The sequence below is a fragment of the Eubalaena glacialis genome, chromosome 8 (genome assembly GCF_028564815.1).
Source record: "Eubalaena glacialis isolate mEubGla1 chromosome 8, mEubGla1.1.hap2.+ XY, whole genome shotgun sequence".
NCBI lineage: Eukaryota > Metazoa > Chordata > Mammalia > Artiodactyla > Balaenidae > Eubalaena > Eubalaena glacialis.
Genome location: NC_083723.1, coordinates 90,223,210 through 90,247,900, shown reverse-complemented (window position 1 = coordinate 90,247,900; position 24,691 = coordinate 90,223,210). Strand labels below are relative to the sequence as shown.

Below are 24,691 nucleotides of genomic sequence, written 5' to 3'. Positions count from 1 at the left end.
TGAGTAAGATATGATTTAAAGTATGTTTAAATTTGTGTATGTTAAATGGTGGTAAGTGCCACGAAAAAAGATAAAATGGAAAAGAGGAGTGGGGTTGTGTGTGTGTGAGTGGACTGCTGTAATTTTGAATCGGGTGGTCAGGGAAGACCTCACTGACTGGGTATCCAGTCGTTTCCTCAGTCATCATGTAGCGTCTACTCCTTAATGCGTACAACATCTGTATTTCTTTTCCCATTTCCCTGAATAGAAACAGAAAGCTCCCATTGCATCTTTTCTTGACCACACATTCTCTGTCTCATATTCTAAGACATCCATTATCCTGCCTCGAGCCTGAAGAAATCAAACCTGAGTCCTCTCACCCCGACCCGCCTCTTAAGTCTTCCGTGATTCCTCATTAAGCACAGCCTCGCCACCAGGAGATTCAAGCCCTTTGTGATATGGCCGCATCTCCTCTTCCCGCCCACCTTCCCTCCTGCTTGGACAGGCCACTTTTCCGCTTTTGCTCATTGAATGCTCTTCTGCCAGTTGAAACTCTGACCATCTTTCACAGTCCATCTCAAACAATGTCCCTTTCTAGAGAGTTTTCTTCTGATCTTCCCCCCCACCCACCCCGCCCCCGCAAAAAAAAAAAAAAAAGAGTTCCAGTTCCCTCCTTTAGGGTAAGAATTGGTCTCTTAATCAGCTTTTCATTAGTACAGCTCTTGGTACGTAGTAACTGCTCCATGAGGGTTTGTTGAATCAAGTTGAATGATACTTATCAGTTTCCACTGAGAATCAGAAATCTCAACACAAAGTTGAGATTGCAATCTGGGTTCAATACACTGCTCATGAAAATGTAGCCAAGACATAGGAGAAAAAAATGTTTAATAGAATATATTTTAAACAGAAAGAGGCTTTCAGAAATATAGCCTGTTCTATGTTCAGGGACAGTTGGAGAGAATGAATTCCCGTGAACTTACGTGGGAAGCAGGCTGTCAGCTAAGCCATTTGGAAATGACTCTGCCTTAAATGGTTTTCTGCTAAAATAAGGAACATTTGAGAAATGTTGTCTATATCTTTAGGTTAGTGCTAAATTATCTCACAGCTCTCTGAAGCTCATCAAGTTAATAATTGTTTCCAATGATCTGTAAACAAGCTTGCTTTAAACAATTAACCCTTTTACTTATTTGTATAAAAGACTTTGATAACAAAAGATTGGAAGTTGATGGGGTCAACTCAGGATATCTGTGTCCTCGCCCATTGGTTCCTGCCTTGAGTATCATGCTGCACAGCTGTGGGTACCAAAGACTTGCCCCTGGGAGATTTATTATTTTCTCCACCTGATCTACATTTACCGCGACTTAGGAGCTGCTGCTTCACTAGTGGATGGAGTCTGGGGGTGCGTGGACGGCTGCTTCTGTACACAGTGTCCTGGCAGTAGGGTGGAGGGGTAGCCTCCCTGTTGGCCACATGAATTTTCCCTGGATGCTAACCTTACTAGCTAATCTTCTCTGTAACTACTTGGTCAACTTCTGGTCTGTCAGTTTCGGTTTCTGGTTTGTAATTAATTCATGGCTACAGCTGGTATCCGCCCCTAAATTTCCCATCCATAACTAAATTCCTCTTGGGCAGAAACCTAAAAAAAATTCCTGCTTCGAGGATTAGTTTCTTCTGGGCAAGTTTTCCAGAAGTGTACTTGCCAAGAGGGAACATATAAAACAAAACAAAACAAACAAAATCTCCATCTGCTGTTTCCAGCAGAAATGATTTGGAAGCATCTTTCCTACCTCAAGGATTAGACTGTGTTGGACAAGCTAATAGACCCAGATCTGGATCTCTTCTCTTAGGTGAATGAGGCCTTTTAATCCTGCATAATTTTGATGATAGACTTAACTCAGTGCCCTTCCTCGTTAAGCACCACTCTTCTTAAAATGAGATCTGTTTAAGAAGTCTCATTTTAAGAAGAGACAGGTAAAAAGCAATGAATTATTAGCCTTTGCAACTCCTTTTTTCAAGTTTTCTGTGTTAATATGTGGATAGTTCACTTTAAGTGTTAATACTTTATTAGTGAGAGATGCAGTTGGGGATTTTTATTAAACTTCGAAACTGAGTGTGGAGAATCATGACGGTATTTACTATGTCCGTCTGTTAATATACTATTACCAACCCAATCACCCTAGCCAGAACCTAAGGAATCATTTTTAGATAAAAACCTGTGTGTTCTACCTTTTAAATATCTCTTCTTATTAAGGTCACTAGTGATTGCCATGTTGCTAAATCCAATGGACAAATCTTAATTCTCATTTTTCTTGACTATCAGGTGAGGTGACACAGATGACCATTCCTTCTTCCTTGACGTAACTTTCTTCACTTGGCTTCCAGTGAAGCCATACTCTCCTGGTGTCCCCCCTATTTCCCTAGTCACTCCTCAGTTGTTCTTTCCTGTTTGTCTTCCTCTTTCTGATCTCTAATTAGTGGAGTCCCCCGGTGCTCAGTGCTTGGACCTCTTCTCTAACAACACTGTCTCTTGGTGATTTCATCCAGGCTCATGGTTTTAAATACCATCTAATGCTGATGAAGCCCAAACTTGTATGTCTATTCTAGACTTCTCTCCTGAACTGCAGATTCATACATCCAATGGTCCACTTTCATCTCCATTTAGATGTCTGATTAGATTCCAAGTCCAAAATATCCAAGGCAGACCTCCTGATCATTCCTGTGAAACCTGCTTCTTCCCTAGTCTTCCTCATCTCAGTAAATGGCTATTTTATCCTTCTAGGTTCTTAGGCTAGAAAACTTGGGTTTATGCTTGATTCCTCTCTTTTTCTTATACTCCTCATCTAATCTGTCAGCAAATCTTGTTGGTTGTATCTTCAAAATATACCCAGAATATAAGTATTTTCCACTACCTCTACCTCTCCAAGCCACCATCATCTTTCACCTACTCATTATAATAACAGGTGTCCCTGTTTTTGCCCTTGGCACCCCATTCTTTTCTCAAAACACAAGTCACAATTACTGTGTCATTGTTTTCACTCCAAACTCTTCAATGGTTTCCTATCTCTCAGTAAGTGGGAAAGGCCTTACAATGGCTTATTAGGCACTATAATTTCAGCCCCACATTTACCACTCTGAACTCACCTTTTTATGACTCTCTTTCCAGTCATAATGTTCAGCACACTGGCCTCCCTGCTGTTCCTCTCTGAGCAAACAAATAGGACTAGACTGTCAAATCAGGCAAACGTGAATCAGAGATCTTACCCAGCGTTACTCTATTAAATGATGTCAAGGATACAGGCAATCAAAGGGCTTAGGCAAACTAGAGAGAGGTCCAGGATATCGAGGGAAACTCTCAATGTCCTTCCCACGTTGGACCTGATCCTCTGGCTTAGAGTAGATGAGATATCCAAGTGGGGTTCATGAGATTACCCCAGAGAGAAGGAATATTGAAATTATGAAACATCTCCATTTTAACCTCTAGAGAGTTGTATCTGTACATGATACAGATATGATATATATCTGATAAAATACTATACAAGGAGACATACCTCACAAATCTTAGGTTCTATTTACTATAGATAATCCTAAACTAGGGACCTCTGGCTACAGGCATTTCAGAGATTGTCTCTTCCTCCTGGGTGAATATCATTCATCTGCTTATTCAGAAGTCTAGGTAGCAAAGGGTTTAGATAGCTAACTGCCTTCTCTGTTACCTTCTTCCAGCCCTTCCCATCCCACCTCCCCACTCTTCCCTCCCACTCATGCAAGCACAGTCCTGCTATAGGTCATTGCACTTGATCTTCTCTCTTACTGAAATGTTCTGGACCCAGATACTCTCGTAGCCTGCTCCTTAACTTCCTTCAGCTCTGTACTGACCTTCTTGGTGAGATTTCAACCCCACTTCCAGATACATTGTTTTCCCAGCATTTTCCCTTCTGTACTTCTTCCTGTATAAAATAGTGTTATTTCACTTATTCATCTCATTTATAGATTGTTTGTGCCATTAGAAAATAAATTCCATGAGGGTTGAGATTTGTGCTTGTTGCTGTATCCCTGGTTCCTAGAACAGGACCCGACAATGGTGGGTTCTCATTCTGTGCTTGCTGAATGGATTCTGTTTCTCCTTCCCTACTACCACTACTATGGTTGAGGACCTCATCATTTCTCACATCGATTGCTGCCGTCATCTCCTAAAAGATTTCTGGCATATTGTTTCCAACGTGATCTTTCTAAAACGCAAAGCTGCTCTGTGGTCATATCTCATTCCTGCTTAAAATTCTTCAGTGGCTCCCCATAGACTTCAGGATAAATTCCATATTTCTTAGCATGACACCCAAGGCCCTGCTTAACTCTCCAACCTCATTGCAGTCTTTCTTTCACTCATGTGCTTTTCCCTTCATTTTGTTCCTGAATTTTTGTGCCTGAAATGCCTATCTGAATCATCTGAATAACTGGTTCCTTGATGACTTAGCCTAAGGCTCTTTCCTGTAATGTTTCACCTTATTCCCCTTAGTCTGGATTAAATGTTCTTCTCCAATAGCAACCGTGCCTGTCTCTGCTGTAGCATTTATACATTACGTAATAATTGTCCTTAAATGTGTATGTCTTATTCACTAGACTTTAAGCTTCTTGAGTTCTATTCATTTTGTATCTCTAAGACATTTGGTAATTTGATTCATAGTAGGCCCCCAAAATGTGTTGACTATGTGAAGCTCTAAACCAAAGAAAAAAAGGGCATTTAGATTAAGTAGTAGCTTTAAAAAATAGTTCTGACTTGGTTACACAAGACACAGAAGACTATCTTCTTAATCAGATCTCATGGTATACACAAGGTAGTATACGCAGAGAGCAGCAACTAAGTAGGTACCCCTCCGGGGCTCAAGTCTGAGAGGGAAATGACATTGCTGGAGTTGGTGAATACACAGGGAATATTATGCTGTGCATTTACTTCAAAGTAAATGAGGAGGAGACTTGCTCATCTTTACCCCATCCTTAAAGGCTCTGGAAAAATTGGCCACAATTAAATCCTTGTCATTTTATTATATAGGTCAAGTTAAGGAAGTTAATGGGAATTTTTTGACCCACGATCTTGTTATATTATACTACGAGTCAAGTGTTAGGTAGAGAGGAGCACATTTTCCACTGAGATTCACAACTCTTGACTTCTTAGAATCTCTATTCTTCATTCCAAGTATCCAAATTTGTCATTTCCAGCACCACACTTTATCATCCCCATGTGTGTTCACACTGAAATCAAAGATTAATAAATGATAATTTTTAAATTACTATTTTTATCTACTGATATACTAATTTAGGCTGGTATGTTTTTTATTAAACTCATACACAAGGGAAACCTTATTGATAGGGTTAATTGAAAATTTCTATATTGTACTGTATTTTTTAAAACATAATTTATATTCCTGTAATTTGTAATACCTGTTGCAATTGCATAGCTCTTTAGAGAAAACAATACCTTCCTCATATACTTCACATAAAAACAACTAATTCTTATAAATATTTTTAAGTAATGCAATCCATTATGATTAAAATGTTTTGAGAAATAGACTTATAAGGTATAGAAAAGTATTGTTATGAAAAGATTCTTATTAATATAGATCTTCACTTGGCTTATAGGTGTTCCCCCAAAATATCAAGTCTTTTTTGCTTCTTTAGTTAAACACAGTCTTTTTAGATCAAGTCAAAAAATGACCTACCTTACTACTAGTTTCTGCTCTGTAGAGAACTGGCCATGGGGCCAGTAGAGCTTGATCTCAGTATTGCAGAATTCAGGTTACAGTTTAGGAAGTCAATTACTTTGCTTCCTCAATTATCTGCTAGTAACCATAAATATAATATAAGTATTGAAAAATGGAATTTTAACATGTTAATTTAAAAATAGACTCTTATTCATAAAGCCAGTATTTCAGAGGGGATTGTTATAAATATGAGCCATTACATAGAAGATACACAAACATGAGAAGGTGCTTAGTGATTAATTGAAGGCCTTCATGCTGTTTTGTGAACATTTGTTAACAAATATTTGTATTTTACCCTTGACCTTCTTGTTTTCAATCGATTCACCTTTTTCCTTCTCAAGTATGTACATTGTACTTCTTTGTAATCACCCCACATTTGAGGGATGACAAGTTAACTGATCTTCAATTCATTTCTCCACATATCTGCTTCGTTCAAATTTGTGATAGAAAGAAGCATATAGGAACACATCTTATATGTGTCTTATCATTATTTTATTGATGTTCCAGCAATTTATTTATTAGCCTTCATGCAAAGTTGTGGGGTTTAGTAATAATACATTATAGTGCTGGAAAAGAAAACATGCTTTGTTTAATTATTGATTCAAATGTCCTTTGGAAAAAGGTGTTTTAGAGATGTATAGGGCATATACTTTGTACCAGTGTAATCATTCACTGTGTTGTTTAAGCAAATAAGTTAGTTTAAATAAGCTCATAACAAGTTTTTAATTTATAGAGAAATGAATCAGTAGGACAATGAGAGGTGCAAAGTCTTAGAAGAATTTGCCTTGAATAATAATTGAAGAATCACTTGAGTAAAATCCCCACTGAACTAGCTTTTGTTGGACGAAAGAATGCCATTATATTAAAAATTAATACTTAAGTGTAATATGAAACCAATGCTGCCTGAATTATTATGTGCCAAATTAGGTTGCTGTAAACAATAACAAAATGGGTGACTGTGCAAATGGAAGCACTGAGTTATTTATACTTGCAGTAGCATGTTTAATGAGATGCAGTGAAAGCAGAAAATGTTTAATTTTGTAACGGGTGACCTGAATCAATCTGTCCTACAGAATGACAGGCTTCGGATTAATTTTCAGTTAAAACAAGGTAACTGAACAACCACCCTTATTAATATACAATATGGACTATTTTATATTACTCTTTTTTAGTAAGAGATATGGCATCTTTCAGGGGAAATATTATAAGTTCCACATGAAACACTGCCAGCCAAATTAAGTCTTGGTTGTTTTTTTTCATTAGAGAATCTGAGAATGATTTGTGTTTCTTTCTGGTTGGATTATATTAAGATCATAATCTAATAAACCCCTTGAAGGGAAAACTTGTTTTGGTATTTGTCTGGAATATAATTGTGTGAGTCTAGTCTACTTTTATAAATTATAGGTAGTTTAAGATGATTAAGTTAAAATGATGGACTCGTGTCATATTTAGAAAGATCTCTGGAGTTGATGATCTACCCAGATATTTTTTAGTTAAGTACCTGAAACTGCTTCTTGCCCTTGTGTTTTCCGTCTTTTAGAGGCATCACAATTCAGGTGTTTTGAAAACTTCTTTCTCAGAGGGTGTGAATTCAGTGTATGATAATTTGGGCAATTCAGGGCAGAGAGTTGAATTATTGAAGGGCCATTTTGCACCACTTGAGGGGCACTCAGTTTTATGAGTTTCCCGTGATGTGGAAAAACACTTTACACTTTTACTCAAATTAAAAAACTTTTCACTCTAGGCAGCCTGGTCCTCTGTGAACAATGGACATAAAGTGAACATCTGTGTGATAAAGAGAAGCTGCAAGTATCTTTTAAAAATGAAACCGCTTATTTGTAAAAGTGAAGTGCATTTTGTCTTAATCCTCCTTCAATGGGAGGTTTCCTTGATATATCTTATTCATTTGGAGTTGGCTTCCAAACTGAATTAGAAGAAGAGATAACATGTAGCATCTTATACAGTGAACCAAAATGTGTCCCTAACATCACACTTGTAACCACTTTAGTGTTAGGAATGTTATCATATTTCTACATCTGAATTCTGCACAATTGTGAAAGTATGGTATTTTTAGAAAATATTGATTAGATTCAAACATTATTTTACAAATTCAAAAATTACTATAGGGCTTCCCTGGTGGCGCAGTGGTTGAGAGTCTGCCTGCCAATGCAGGGGACACGGGTTCGAGCCCTGGTCTGGGAAGATCCCACATGCCGCGGAGCAGCTGGGCCCGTGAGCCATGATTACTGAGCCTGCGCGCGCCGGGAGCCTGTGCTCCGCAACAAGAGAGGCCACGATAGTGAGAGGCCCGCGCACCGCGATGAAGAGTGGCCCCCGCTTGCCGCAACTAGAGAAAGCCCTCACACAGAAACGAAGACCCAACACAGCCAAAAATAAATAAATAAATAAATTTAAAAAAAAAAACAATTACTATAGTTCATTTGTGCATCAGTTGGAGATGTTTAGTTTAAAGGCAAAATGAAGTTTGACAAATGCCATTTTGTTATTCTGTAACTTTGGTAAATAAATGTTTTTGTATTCAAAAACTTAATTAGCATAATACTTTAAAACAGGAAGAGCAGAAGCTATTTTTTTATGAGCTTGCTAGAATATTATCTAAATCAAGCAACTAACTCTTTTGTTTTAAGTAAAAACAATCTCACTTTTCCAAAGAAACAACATGCAGTGTTGTTTAATCTCTGTACGCTTTAGTTTCCTTTCAGAGAGAAAATTTTTCATGGTTTATTCTTTTCAGTGAGGAGGCTTTAGACTGTTAGAGATATTGAATATCTCTAAAAAATACAAGAAAAATGTCAAAAGCATTTATTGTTTCCAGAAACATTCCTTGGTAATAGTGGCTTTGAATAATAGAAAGCAGATAAAGCTAGTATGTGGGAGTTATTTTCTGGTTAGAAACAGCATATAGATAGATAACCTTTTCTTGAAAAGAATTTTAATGTTTAGTTAAAACTTTTGGTTTGGGCAAGGATTACTACAGATGCTCTGTGTACTCTGATTGTTCTAGAAATGCTCATGTTAACCAGAGCATGAGGTTTGGAATTAGTAGACTTCATTTCAAATCCTGGCTCATCTATCCGTGGCTCCTTTATTTTTTAGATCCTGGACATAGTGCTTACCTTTCTTGAGGCTGATTTTTTCTTCACTTGTAAACCTGTATTCATAATTTGTAACCCCCAGGGTTTTATTAGGGTAAAGTTGACATACATGTGAAATTTTTTGTTAACTATACACTATAATAATATTATTGGACTTCCCTGTTGGCACAGTGGTGAAGTGTCCTCCTGCCAATGCAGGGGTCACGGGTTTGATCCCTGGTCCGGGAAGATCCCACATGCCACGGAGCAACTAAGCCCGTGTGCCCCAACTACTGAGCCCGTATGCCACAACTACTGAAGCCCGTGCGCCTAGAACCCATGTTCTGCATCAAGAGAAGCCACTGCGATGAGAAGCCTGTGCACTGCAATGAAGAGTAGCCCCCGCTCTCCGCAAGTAGAGAAAGCCCACGTGCAGCAACGAAGACCCAACGTAGCCAAAAATAAATAAATAAATAATGTTATTATTTATTATCATTATTATTATTAGAAGGTGCTCTATAAAGATATCTTATAATGAATCATTTTAAGTGGAGGATTTTTATGTAAAATGAATGATCTACACCTTCCTTTCCACCATTCCTCTGTTCCACTAATTTTATACTCTGAAATTTTCAAACACTGTGTTTAAAATTGTATCTGTCAGTATTGCACTTGTAATATGTCTGAGAACACATTCTAGCCTCATGGAAAATATGGTATTCAATTTGTGATTGAATTATTTTCTTTAATTATGATATTTGCAGTACTTTTGGAAGAGAAATTAGTCTCTCAGTATTGGCACCCATGTTGATCACTATGGGAAGAAATGCTTTAAAAATGTATTGGTAATAAGCTTTGAAGTTTTCTTCACGTCTTTTGGTGCTGAATAATATTCCATTGTTTGGATGTACCACAGTATGTTTATTCATTCACCTACTGAAGGATATCTTAGTTGCTTCCAAGTTTTGGCAATTATGCATAAAGCTCTTGTAAACATCTGCATGCAGGCTTTTGTGTGGACATAAGTTTTTATTACTTTGGGTAAATACTGAGGTACTTGATTGCTACATTTGCAGTCAACTATGATTATAAGTAAAACAAACGTTGAATCCCAGTTTGGCAAAATATTAATTCCCAGTGAAGAATCCCATTGTTCCCATTAGTAGACATATATTACAAAATAAATCTATCCAGTTATTATCTTTGGGGTTTTTAAAAATACAAATGTGAGGAAATGGAAAAAAATGCACTGATGTTAGTGATTATAATAGGAGGGGTTGTTGGAGTGCAGGTGGAATTGCTTACATAACTAGAAGTTTTCATCAGTCTAGAATTACTTGATGTATTAGTTTGGAATATAGATTAAAAATAGGAAGTGGTTATATCTGGGTATGGAATTGTGGATAATTAAAATTTTTTATATCATGTTACTTGAATTTCATTTGAGAGTTGCATATAAGTTTACTATGTAAATTAGCATTGATAAGAGCTGAAGATTATTTTCCAGAAACAAAGTATACAGACTAGGTAAGCATTTGTATGTAGCTTGATTTTTCTTTTTTCTTTTTTTCTTTTTTGTCTATAAGATGTTAACACATTGGGCTCATCAATTATCCAATAAACTAGTATTAGGTATACTGACAGTCCACCATGAAGATTGAAGTAGTACTGTGAGTACAGTACTGGGCAGTGCAATGTCCTATTTCAGAGTGTCATCCATGAAATAGCATCCTTTTGTTCATTTCTGTTTACCAGATCAGAGATTGATAGGTGAATTAAAAAATGTTCCATAATGGCTATGGTCTATATTTGTAAGCTTTCCTCTTTGCAGATTTGCATATATTCAAAGGCTTTTAGGATCATTCCGGAATGCTTAGGACCATCCACTTTACTTTGAGATGAGAACATTCAAACCAAACAAAGGCAAACAGATTTCTGCCCAAATGAGAACAGGTTAACTTACTTTTCTCTACCATTAATAGCCACCAAAGCAAAATTTTTATCACTCAGAAATCTCTTCCAATGAAGGTATTTGGGGAAAAAATGTTTAGCTCAAATCTGAGATAACTTGATATCTGTACTCTGTGTCTTAATGAATTTGTTCTAAATGATCTTGCTATCTGTGGAGTTACATAATTTCTGCAAATATTTTTGTGTGGTACTTCAGCGTTTTGAGAAACATTGATTTAGTTGCTGTTGTTTAAAAATTAATGTATTTCACCTAAGAGTCTTGATATCTGGTTTTCTTTAAATGTTATATCAGGGCATGCTGCACCTAAAACTCTGCCTGGCAGTGGTTTTGGGGGCTGAGTTATCACAAGTCCTCCTGAGTTCACTAAGGGCACCACTGGGCCTGTTCACTTGCTTATATTACTTGCCTGGCTTTTGAAAGCATTTGACTTTGTGAGGTTTGGCCAAAATACTTGTCTGACTTTAGATAAAGTTGTTTGTAGCAGGTTTTGAGAGCCTTAATACAAGTTGATACATATTTTGTGATTCTTTGGTAACTAACTTTGACCCCAATTAGTTTGTATGATTTTACTGAAACACAATCTTTAGATTCCCCTGACAAAAGCTCTTGGAGGGGTTCCTTCCATATATCATTGATGTTGCTTTTCATGACCTTGGCTTTGCCTTTCTCTAAAGGGCTTTATTTTCTGGCAGTCCCCACAGCCAAGCAGAATCACATCTAGCTTCTTACCTCTGAGCCTTGCGTGTTCCGATGTCTGGAGCACTCGCCCAGCCTCGTTCATCTGGCTTCACATCGTCCTCCTCCTCCCTGGACAGCCTTCCTCACGCTTCCTCTTCTTAGCTTGCCCACCATGCCTGGCTGAGGGCGCGTTGAGACCTGACAGGCGCCATCTTTGTTGCACTCTATACCCGCTCACTGCAGGTGAATATTCGTTTAGTAAATGATTCTTAAGTTTTTCTCGTGTCATTTATGAGTCATAGTTCCCCCTTGGCATTGACCTTTAGGTAGTTTACATTTGGGGGAGTGTTTCATTTTAGTGGAGGAACGATAGATCTCCCCCAACCACGTCCCACCGCATCCCCCCACCACGTCCCACCGCATCCCCCCACCACGTCCCACCGCATCCCCCCACCACGTCCCACCGCATCCCCCCACCACGTCCCACCGCATCCCCCCACCACGTCCCACCGCATCCCCCCACCACGTCCCACCGCATCCCCCCACCTCCTCCCCTACCCCTCCTCCTCTTGCTTCTTGTAAATACTCTAGGCGAGACCTTTTATCACATAGAATTTTATTGGATTACAATGTCTTTTATCTTCCATATTCTCTTTCTTACCATATTTTCCACTTACAATAAAGTTGGAAACATTTGTAGAAATTAGAGGAAGCCTAGGCAACATTAGTAAAATTTGTGAAACTTTTTAATGCTCATCATATCATTTTTACTTTAGAAAACATTTTATATAGACTCAAACTAAATCTTCGTTCTTGTAAATAATGACATTGTCGGTCTTAGAAACTAGTAACTCTTTAAATATATTTCCAGAGAGACTCTAAGGTTTTAGAATAATAGTAGAAAACACCATTTTCTAACGATTGGGACTTGAAAAAAACAAGTTCATGAATCTGAAACAATATCAAAAGATATCTCTGAATAATTATCTGCATATTGTGCCAATATTACTAATTTTAAATAGACTCTTCACGGGTTCTCAAAAATATAATTTTAATTTAAATGTTCAAAATGCCCAGTTTAGTGTTGGCTCAAGCCTAATGCAATGTTGGAGCCACATATTATTCTTTAGAGGCTGGTATTCGTTTCCTCTCCTGCCCTCCATCTCAAATCATTCCCTGTCCTTTTTCCCTTTTCCAATGGCAATGTCCACTAACCTTTATCTTCTCAAATCTTGTGACAACTATTTAAAATACTCTTGTGACAACATTTAGGGTGCTTGCTGATCTGTCATCATACTTTCATATCTCTGTAATCTGTTTGCCAAGTCTGAGTTGATACTGCTCAATTCAGAATTTTTTTCATTGGCATATTTCTAATAGCCCCATACCCATTCATAAATGCGGGTGTGCGCATGTGCACGCACACACACACGCACACTCTTTGACTTTATTTCTCATGTTGGTTGATGATGCTTACCTTTTACGTGATATATGATCATCCCTACCACCAGATGAATAAACCATTGCTTCATTTGAACCCATTCCTGAGGGAGAGAATCCTGCATGTGAGTTTGGGATAGAGAGGATGATCATTCTTCAAACTCTTGAATGACCTACTTTAAGAAGCGATGAGGGCTTCCCTGGTGTCACAGTGGTTAAGAGTCCACCTGCCAATGCAGGGGACACGGGTTCGAGCCCTGGTCCGGGAAGACCCCACATGCTGCGGAGCAACTAAGCCCGTGCACCACAACTACTGAGTCTGTGCCCTAGAGCCCACGAGTCACAACTACTGAGCCCGCGCACCACAACTACTGAAGCTCACGTGCCTAGAGCCCGTGCTCTGCAATAGGAGAAGCCACCGCAGTGAGAAGCCCACACACCACAACAAAGAGTAGCCCCGCTCGCTGCAACTAGAGAAAGCCCGTGCGCAGCAACGAAGACTCAACACAGCCAAAAATAAAATTAAAAAATAAATTAAAAAAAAAAGATTATTGGTAAGATTCTGAGATATGTTCTCTTCTTCTTTTGTTAAAGCAAATTCTGTTTCTCTTTTCTGTTCTTGTCATAGCTTTCACAGATATGAGGTGTTTTGTTAGAAGAGAGTATACTAGGTGGGCCTTCAGAGCAGATCTTGTATTAGGGAATAAAACACGTGAAGAAAGCAGTGACAGAGTGGCATTATGTTTTTAGATGTAAGATGGAAGTTCAATAGAAATAGTACTGTTCTCCCAAATGGATAGCTTTTATCTTTAGAAGCAGTTTGTAAATTTTTAGTAACAAGAAGCAGATGTATGGAGTTAAGTCTTTTACTTCTCTAAAGTTGAAAATTTTACTTCTGTATTGGATGTAAGCTCCCTGTCATATAGGATTATAGCCCAATACATGAAGGACTTTAAAATCTATTGTTGAAATGACTACTCTCCATGCAAGAATATCAACCTTAACAACTTGAGAATTTGCTAGTGAAGTGTTTGTTCCTGACAGTTTGCTTCTGTTATATTGCAGCTTTTTTTTTTTTTTTTTTTTAATTTTATTTTATTTATTTTTGGCTGTGTTGGGTCTTCGTTTCTGCGTGAGGGCTTTCTCCAGTTGCGGCGAGCGGGGGCCGCTCTTCATCGCGGTGCGCGGGCCTCTCACTGTCGCGGCCTCTCTTGTTGCGGAGCACAGGCTCCAGACGCGCAGGCTCAGTAGTCGTGGCTCACGGGCTTAGTTGCTCCGCGGCATGTGGGATCTTCCCAGACCAGGGCTCGAACCCGTGTCCCCTGCATTGGCAGGCAGATTCTTAACCACTGCGCCACCAGGGAAGCCCCAATATATTGCAGCTTTTAATTCTATAAGAGATTTAGATGGAGAATTACTCGTGATGGTGAACACTTTCAGCATAATAAGTATTTCATAATTCAACATATTAATAAATATATATTTCATATTCAGAATAATATTTCTGGAATGATTGAATGGCAAGTGAACAAGGCAACATCAAGTTTAAAAAATGCTGTTTCTTCTGAAGTGAACTGCTATTTACTTGGGATAAAAAGAATAAGGCAGGTTTTTCGATAACAGTATTTTTCACCTTTAGACACTTGAGTCAGAAGAAAAGTGCACAAAAAGATTTGTTATAGGACAAAAAAATATCATACAGTCCTTCTTTCTTCCCTAGTAAAATACAGCTTATTAAATATAACAAAATAAGAAATGGTTATGGAAGACAGATGATAGGTTGTTTCTAAATAATTGAATCATTATGGAAGATAATAGTATGTCAGAACCCAAACTTAATTCGTTGAGGAATATTTATACGTTTACTTCTCTTTGCTTTTTGGAAAAATTCTAGCATGTTCCTGTTCCTAGCCTCCCAAATTTGCTCTCCTTCCATCAGTAGTCATGGTCTAGCTGTGCTTTTGGCTTTGGTTGAGTTGGAGGAGCATTTAGAGTGGTCATCTGACACATCTGGAAATTTGGTGATGCACGAGGCCTTCAGAACTAAGAGAAATGGTTAAAAAAAAAAAAAAGCCCCAGACAGCTCATTTGCATAACATGAATGGCTCACTAGGTGAAATACAGCTGATGCACAAAGTACACGGACAGTTCAGGTGAATGAATTGTTCTCTGTGGCCTGTTAGATTTTTTTCTCCACTTCAGTAACTGATTGGAAATGAAAATCATCTGGGCCCCTGGGTTGTTAAGTATTGTTGTTGTGCAGTTCCCTTTTGTTTCCTTTTATGCTCAAGAGTTGGAGCTATGAAAGGCAGCTTCATTTATTGTTTAGTTGAATCAGAATGACTGCAATTCCACAAACAAATTGGACTTCAGTTAGGAGTGCTTTGTTATAAATAATCTTGGAAGAGATTGGATTCTTTCCTAGCTGATATACTTCAGCTGTATGTTAAAAGCAAAATCTCAAAGGGATTGATTTATTGATGATCTGAGTGATAGCTGAGCAACATACACCTGTCCTCATCCTGCTCTCTTTTTGCTGTCTCTAATTTCCTAAAGTGTATTCAGCAAAAGTTTATGGTAAGGGAAATAAATATTCTATTTTCTGAATTATTCTTTTCATTTTAGCCTCCACTTAAAAAACAAACAAACAAACAAACAAAAAAACACCAAAATAGTTCTACAGTGCACAACCCTTTCAGTGAATACTTCTTCATGATCTGGAAAGAAAACCTGTTTCATAGATTGGTTAAGGGCATTTTTCATGGTTGGGTTAGGTGAATCATATTTTCCACATACAATGTTAGGACATTTTGAAATTTAACAATATGTTTTTTGCTACAGGCTTCAAATACCTAAGCAATACCTGTAAGCACCTCCTTTCATTGACTGTAAAAAAAAATTTTTTTTTTTTTGGTCCATTAAAGTGTATTTATCAAAGTGTCCATTAAAGTGCTTCAAGTTATTTGGTGCATAAATCATCTGGAGACATAGAAAATCTGGTAGTTTCCTCCTTGGTGGAAAAGATACATGTGTGTATGTATGTATGTGTGTGCATATGGCATGTACTTTGTACTTACATATAAAGATAAAAGTGAAAACTGAGTATACATTTGCTTAGACCTTGGTCCTTAACTATAAATGCCATAATAAGTAGCACTTTGCTTCCTTGATTCATAAATGCTATTGTGGTCAGTTATACTGTCAGTAACAATCATTTCATGTAAGTAGGCTAAGTTGGCATTAATCTTCTTATACATTGTTTTTTAATTATTAGCACCTTTAATTATTTATTTATTTATTTATTTATTTATTTTTTTGGCTGTGTTGGGTCTTCGTTTCTGTGTGAGGGCTTCCTCTAGCTGCGGCAAGCGGGGGCCACTCTTCATCGCGGTGCGCAGGCCTCTCACTATCGTGGCCTCTCTTGTTGCGGAGCGCAGGCTCCAGACGCGCAGGCTCAGTAGTTGTGGCTCACGGGCCTAGTTGCTCCGCGGCATGTGGGATCTTCCCAGACCAGGGCTCGAACCCGTGTCCCCTGCATTAGCAGGCAGATTCTCAACCACTGCGCCACCAGGGAAGCCCCTTATACATTGTTTTTTTCTTGCTAGATACTTTATGTGTGTTATTTAACTTGAAGTAAATATTATCTCCTTTTTTACAGGTGAAAAAATTAACATTTAGAACTGTTAAGTGGCTTATCCTCAAAACACACAGCTAGTAAGTTGTAGAGCCAGAATTTACATCTGTGTCTATCTAGCTCCAAAGCTTATGTATTTCACCTTTCCTTTCTACTCACTGTCTCGTATAGAGATAAAGTTTTGACAAAGCAGATCATATTTTCAGTTTGATACATGATAGAAAACAGTGGTGAATGTGTTTAAAGCGACCTTTTTTTTTTTTTGGAAAGATCTGTTTATAAATTAGAATTGTTATTTTCCTCAAATGAGGCACACCCATGGTGACTTGGAGTATATTAACATGTTTTAGATGAATACACTCTTATCCATAATATTCAAAAGCATATTAAATTAATAGTTTTAGAAAATAAGATGCAAATGTGAATTAAATGTTTGTCTAATTCAAACATAAAAACATAAATTATTGTTACCTTAAGGTGTTTCGAGCAAGAATGTGCACATAACACTGTAGGATTGACCCGTGCTGATGTGCTGTTACTATTGTACCACATGTGTTTTAGGTGCTCTATGGTTTACCTTTTAAAAACATTTAATGTTCATAAGGTATAAGGTCTGAGGAGGTCTGATGTCTAATGTGCCGTCGATAAACAGTTCATTGTGGCAGAGACTTAGGAGTGGGGGTTGGAATGGGAATGATGATGTTTACTTTTTCTGACACGCCACTAGCATGCTTCAGAAAGAAATTTAGCAAAGCTAATTGGAGAGACTACCAATACTATAAATTAGGTCCATAGCTTAGACTTGTGAGTACTAGCCTTTATGACAGACTTGACAGCAACACAAATCTGTTAAAAGAAAATGGAACTGTCCTTGACATGAAATAATGGGATTGTCATAGATACAACACGTTGTGCAGTTTTTCCTTTTAATTACCGTATGAGAACAAAATCATGTTTTGCAGCTGGTCCTTCTTCATTTTCATTTGCCTTGACTAAATCTCACACCTAGGGGTTTGAAACATGACAGACAACAGGTGTGAATCTGTATCTAATAAATGACTGTAGTTTCTGTCCTTCCTTTAAAAATTGGCTATGTTGTAAACATCTGTAATACTAATCAAGAGAGCCTTTTTCCCTTACTTTCCATACCATGGTTAGATTATATGGCTGAATCAAATCACAAACTTAAGTTATTAAATTACTCTTGCTAGAAGAATAGATTTTAAAGGAATGATGAGTTTCAGTCAGTTAAGTGCAGCTGGCAAGCAGCCATTCATTATGGCCTAGTGTGACATTGATTTTTGACTAGAAGAAATGGAAACATAGCAGTAACTGTGTATCCTTAAGGAAACATTCTATATTATTGATGTACTTTGTCTCCTTAAAAGCCACTACCAAAACTTTATTCAAATTGAATTTTGATTGTACTGATAAGGAAATCTATTCATAGTGGAAGTCAAAACATTCATTATTGTGAAAATAAGATGCTAATCCCAAACTATCACCTTAGCAACTATTTCTACCACTGTTCTTTAAGGACACAAGGTGTTTTATTATACACAAGACCTCTTTTTTTTTTAAAGCAAAAATTACAAAATACACTTAATTACATTTAGTAGGAACACGTGGGCTGACTCATTGTGCGGATTAAATAGACTATGGAAACAAAATCAGTTGATTGGGCTCATTTTTTTTCTCCTACATTTTCTCCAGTGATTACTGCTCTCATGTACTTGCCAAATTGTTGGGAGTTGGCAGTAAAAAATAAGCAGTTGAAAATGTGGGAGATTAAGTTTTCTGAATTTCATAGAGGGTCATCAGAGGGAAAGATTACAAAAAGAGTTGGTCTTAACGGGTTGATAGGTTGCATTATGAATTGTCTGTTTTCAGTTACAATCACCTAGACCTAATTTTAGAACCCTTGCCTTAAGAGAGTGTTATTTTTGTTTTCCATATTTTGATAAATACGGTGGATTCAACAAAGAAGGTGTTTATAATTCTTGCATGATTTGTCTTTGTCTTGTCATTAAGTGTCAGAACCTTAGATTCTAATTGTATTAAGTCTGTGAAAATTAACAGTGGAAAGTGGTACAGTGTTTAATTTGCATAAATTAGGCCTTGTTGAAATTAGTGTCTAGGATATTGAATATTGGCTTCAGGGTCTGATCATACTGAATGCTGTACATAATAAAGTCTATTTGTGTAAGGCAAATAAATGAAGGGGGTGGTTTCAGGGACAGTAGGTAGTATTTAGTCACAGCTGTAGCTTGGATAGCAAACTGGCTATGGGATAGTGTTGAATTTAATGGGGATTTGAGCCAGTCATTCTCGTTCCAATTGGCAGAGACCTGGAATGAGTCCCAATTTGCATATGAGGAAGATGTTCTGAGGCAGAGGCCCTGGAAGGGCTGCTGCTGCTTTGGACGTAATGACAGCAAGCCTGATTCATCTTCTTCAGCCAGGTTGGGGGGTGCATCTTGGTCTTCTCTACTCCTCCTCCACTCTGATGATGAAAGCTACAATTATTGCAATTATGGCAAGTATTACACGCATTCCCACTTAATTTTCAGAATAATTCTGAAAGGTAGTTGTTATTATTTTTACAGATGTGAAAATTAAGATTCAGAGAATTTAAAGAACTTAATTGAGGTCATTCAGCTAATAAGTGGCAAAATTTAGACTCGAACTAGGTCTGTCTGATTGCAAAACCTTGACTTTTCCATCCACCACCACTATTACAAATTATCAAAAAAAATTAGAATAATTTTTCCCTGTAACATGTCTATATTGGGTCAGCTTTCAGTTCAGCTTACATCATAAAAGCTATTTTCCCACATGACTATTTTACCTTCTAACAGATCTTTATCACTCATATTCTTCTTTTAGGTCATTTGGAGTGGGGGCTTAAAAGGCAGGCAGCTGCTGGATTCTGTTCCTAGACTGACCCTGGAATCACCCCTGCCCTGTTTTATCTGTCTCTACAAGCTTGCAAGTGATGCTTTCCTGCGTCTCCAATCTTCCAGGCTTTTATAATATTAAGTTATTGAGTGTGTGCCATATATAAGGCTCTGATATATAGTATTAAATCAGTAAATCACGGAAGAAGGAGAAAAAGGAAGAGGAAGGAAGAAAGAAATTTGTTAGTTTGGGAAATTGAACATTTCAGAGACAGATTGGGTTTACTCCAGAACCCGCCTCACCAGTCCGTCTCTGGTGTGCTGTCTGTGTTACTTTCCCACTGAGCTGAGGTCTCCCCAAGTGATGGCTCCTGACTTCATATACAACTAAGTGATTTTTCTTTTTTCTTTTTCTTTTTTTTTTTTTTTAGCTTTGAGGCATTTTATTATCAAAAGCTGGTACTCATATACATAAATGAGTAAGAACTTAAAATTCCTCATACATTTACTTCATTTTTTAGCTTGACCTTCTAGTAAATCTTTAGCTTCATTGATTTTGGCTGCTATATAAGGAGATCCTCCCTTGTCTGGGTGATTTAAAAGCATAATTCGTCGATGAGCATCTCTTATTTTTCCCTTATTGGCAGTAGGGCTTACACCTAGTATTAATGCTGCTTCCCGTTTTGTCATTTTGGGTTCAAACCAACCTCTGTAATAGCCACCACTGAAGGCAGATTTTGGTAGACTTTGAAAAACTTGTTTTACTTGAGGCTCCATATGCTTCATGGCTTGCAAAGCGTAAGGGCCTGCAAATCCTGCAGCAGCAGTGGTCAGTCCAATTGCTACCACTGTACTGGCCATGGTTCCCGCTCGGCTCCTCTGCTTCCGCCGGGAGTGCGGTTCATCCCACCCCACCAACTCTGCGCCTCTCGATTTTTCTTTTTTTTTTTAAAAAAAAGCCCCCCAAATGAGTCAGTATGGTGAATTAATTAGGAAAAAAGTATGCATTTCTGTGAGATTTGTAAGCTACTTTCGTTGGTGTTTGTGAATCCTTTAAATTGAAGATTCTTTGTTCCCGACATTCTAAACTGCTTCTAGGTCCACAGAAACAAACACACTGGCAAAAATTCTATATCCTAACTTCTCTCTAAATTTCATAAGAAGGATAATTGAAGTGTCATTATGTAAATTCAAGTTTTTCTGGTCTACACTTAAAACTGTGAAGAAAATAGTTGTAGGAATATTAGGCATGTATTCATTCATTCCACATTTATTATTTCTTTTGTATCATGTGTGATATTGAATCTTTTTGTGTGTGAAAATGATTTTGTTTAGTCGGGGTTTTTATTTTTGAGGAGTTTTTTTCCCTGTTTTCCATTTTGAATTGTCTTACGATTCAAATTGACTTTCTAGAAGGCACTCTGAAATTTGGCAGTATTCCTTATAGAAAAAATTACTATACTTGACAGTTGTATTATATGATATTCTGTGAGAAATTCTCAGAGGAGTATCTCAGTTATTTTCAAAGTGTCTCCACTTAAAAAACTTTTTAATGAGCATTATAGTAATATTTATTCATGATTCTCTGACTTACTTTATTTTGCTCATTTACTCAGTCGTCGTTGATTCATTCATTTTCAGTTAATAAATATTTACTAAGCCCCTAACATATGTGTTGCTCTTGGTAGATGAAATGGATATATTTCCCTTATGACACTTATCCTGTGTTGGGGAAGACAGATTAAACAAATAAACACACTAAGTTGACAACTGGTGTGAGGAAAAGAACAGTGTGTTATGAGAGAGGCAGCAACCCACTTGAGAATGAGCAAGGAGGGAAGGATTCATTGGGGAAGTAAAATTGAGCAGAGATCTGATGGATGCTTAAGAGTCATTTAGCGCCATCAAGATTTGGGAGAAAGGCTATGTACATGTAGTTAGCCCTCTGTATCCACAGATTTTGTATCTGGGGACAAGGAAGGCCGACTGTACTGTGTCATTTTATATAACGGACCTGAGATTTGTGGATTTCGGTATCCATGAGTGGTCCTGGAACCAATCCCCCCACAGATACTGAGGGAGGACTGTACTCTAAGGAGGGAACGAACTGGCCTTTTTGGAAGAACCAAAGAAAACCTGTGTGGTAGTTAGAGTAAAGGCTAAAGTTATGCAAGATGGGGTTTGCCATTTGACGATTTTCATTTCCAAGCATGAAGTGAAGTTTGCTAAGCTTTCATGCATTGTTTATAGTAGTAGGAAATATGTGATGGTGTAAATATCAGAATAATTTACCTTAACCATTTGAAAAATGGAGACAGCTTGGTATTATGTTAGTTGTCAGCTTTTAAATACTTGGAAAGGTAGACAGACCAAGTAATTTGATTGCTGTAGGACTTGTGAACAATTCTTGGTTTTAGTTTTATAAGTATTTTTCCTTTGGTTTTGCATGTACATCCATACACCACTTATTTAGCTGTTTTTCTTTTAAGGAAATCTTGTATTGTTTATTAAAGTGTTTAAGAAAATCTCTATCAAAATTTTTATTTACCTAACATATTATCTTTAAAAAGGCAGGGTGGAGTTAATTTACACATTTGCTTTGTGTGTTATCTTCTTGCAAAATGAAAACCCAAAGTCTTTTTCCAGATTACTGTTTTAAACTAAAGTAAAACATAAGACATACTAACCTATGGGTTTTTGGGTGTCCACGAATGTGATTCTTTCAGGGACAGTGTGATCCTTGAACTAGCAATGTAACCTAAATATTTTATTAAAGAGCTGCTGGAAGTGAGCATATGTTTTGTTTGTGACTAGTATAATTCCTTTTGTATTTCACCGTCCAAAACTATTAACTCCTTTATTATGATATTTATTATTATAGAAGATTCCAGTTGCATTCTTTGTTAAACTAACTCCTCTTAAGTTCTGCCTTGTGGTCCCAAGTGTTGTCTTGAGAATGTTTTTGTCCCTTAAGGTGACTTGAAATTCTTTGTTGCTTGGGTGCAAAATTTAAATATATTCTCTCTTTATTCCTTCCAAACTCCAATATATTACTAGTTGACTAATCTGATAAACTGGTTAAGGGGAATATGTTTACTGGTTAACGCTAATGTCTTGTACCTTAATTAATTCTTTCACTAGTTTAAAACCAAAGGAATAACAAATGCAATAGAATATTACTGTGAGTTGAACATAAGAGATCTAAAATATGTATATATTTCATAACTTTTTCTTAATTTACGTTTCTTAAGTACTGTTTTAGGCTAGATATATTATCTTAAAAAATGGCATTTTTGCCATTCTGCTATCCTATCTGATTGCTGTGCCGAATTCCTCGTCTGAGCTCCAGACATCTGCATCTAATTATCTGCCTGACATCTCCACCTGTATATCTCAAAGGCACCTCACACTCAGCATGCTGCAGACTGGACCAGGTTCTCTGCCAGTGTTTTCTATCTTAGTGAAGAACAACCACAACACATCCAGTTGTATAAGCGCCATGTCTCAGATTTATCCTTGAAACCTCTTGCTACCTCATTCCTCATATTGCTTCCACCACAAAGTCCTATTGATCTTATGTTCATCCACTGCCATCCATCTCCAGTGACATTATCTGAGTCCAGGATGACTACAGGCATTGATTAACCTGTGTCTCTTCATCTACTCAGCTTCATATAACCTTTTGTCCCACTTGATCTGAAGTGATCTTTTGAAAATTCAAGTTTACTATCATGTGAATAGCCTTCATTATCTTCACTTATTTTAAGATGAAGACCATAGTTATTAAGGTAGCCTAAATGTCCCCATAAAGTCTGTTATCTGCCTGCCTCTCTAGCCTCACCCTCCCCATTTTCATGTAACATTTGAAATAAAATAATGTATGCAAAAAAACCTATAAGTTGTAAAACAAACAAACAAAAGCACCAAAAAACCAAACCAAACAAAAAACTGAACAACCACGAATCTGCCCCCCAACTTAAAATTCACTGCATCTCCCTGTGGGTGCCTCTTCATTATCTTTATTATCATTATGTCTTCCTGAGATGTAAACACTAGGCTGAGATGTAAATACTATCCTGATATTTGTATTTTTATAAACCTTTGCTTTACAAAAACAAATAACATGATCAGAGAGAGAGTGAGAGAGAGATTGATTTTCATTACTTAGAGATTTCCCTTACCAGCAGTGCATTAAAACTGTTTTGTTACTGAGTCTACTTGTATGACCATTGAAGGTCTCCTCAAGAGTTAGTCCCTATGTATCCTGAGGTGAAAGTCTTTTTCAGATTCCTTTGCTTACTTAGCTGTCTATATTCCGGCTTCATTGACTGTTAATTTTTGTTCCTTGGTGATCTCTCGTTTTTCCCTTCTTCCAATCCCTGCCCATCATAGGGATTCTGTTGCTTTTGTCGGATCTCGCCTGCTCCCTGTTAACATCTGCCCATTCTTTACTCCCAACTCAAGCATTTCTTTTCCAAATAAAGCTTTCTTTGTCCCCCTTCCTCAGTAGCCCCAAGCCCAAGTCAGTTTCCTTTGTTCCAGATATTCCTGGGTCTGCATTTCCTTTCTTTAGATTGTACCTTATTTTGTAATTGCATACTTGGTAATGTGTTTGATTACTGCCTCTCTCTCTTCCTCTTTCTCTCTCCCGCACCCACTCACTAAACTGAGGAAAGGGTATCATGGCATTATAATATCTTTAGGGCTTGACACAGAGCTTAGCATCTGAGTGGTGCACAGCAATTACTTAGTGAAAAAAGGAAAGAATGAAGAAATGAATGAGTAAATGTAGCTCTACCTCAGCCTGAAGTTTCCTGTAAAACAGAGCTAGCATTGTCCCACATTCATTTTCTTTCAAGATAAGCTATGAAGTTTAAGGTTTCTTGAAATTATACAACACTTTTATAATATATTAATAGTGTCATCAAAACTATTTTAAAAATAAGGGTAAAATAAGTACTTGATCTCGTTGATCTTCCTTCTGCATTTCTTTGCTTTTCAGTCTCTTTATTCCTCAGATCCCTATGTGATCTAGAGTATGGAGGACCTTGCTAATGTTTGAGTTGATATCAGACCTCAGTAGGTACTTGTGAAGTGAAGAAGTGAATTATTTACAAGACAAGAAGCTATCCTTCACGTGTATTAAATTGGTTGTAGAATGATCCAGTGATGAAGAATACTGAGCACCAGGTACCCAACTTTCATCATTAAAACAATGCCCTCAGCACACCTTTCTCTTT

The 24,691-nt window shown here is 37.4% G+C and overlaps 2 protein-coding genes across 5 annotated transcripts in view; one reads left to right on the top strand and one right to left on the bottom strand.

Annotated features, from left to right (window-relative positions):
- IMMP2L (inner mitochondrial membrane peptidase subunit 2) overlaps nucleotides 1–24,691 on the top strand; it is a 916,263-nt gene that overhangs the window by 299,090 nt on the left and 592,482 nt on the right. The window lies entirely within an intron of this gene.
- On the bottom strand, nucleotides 19,955–20,327 carry LOC133096363 (mitochondrial import inner membrane translocase subunit TIM14-like). The gene has a single exon (XM_061197932.1). The coding sequence runs from the start codon at nucleotides 20,310–20,312 to the stop codon at nucleotides 19,962–19,964; it is 351 nt and encodes a 116-aa protein (XP_061053915.1). The 5' UTR covers nucleotides 20,313–20,327; the 3' UTR covers nucleotides 19,955–19,961.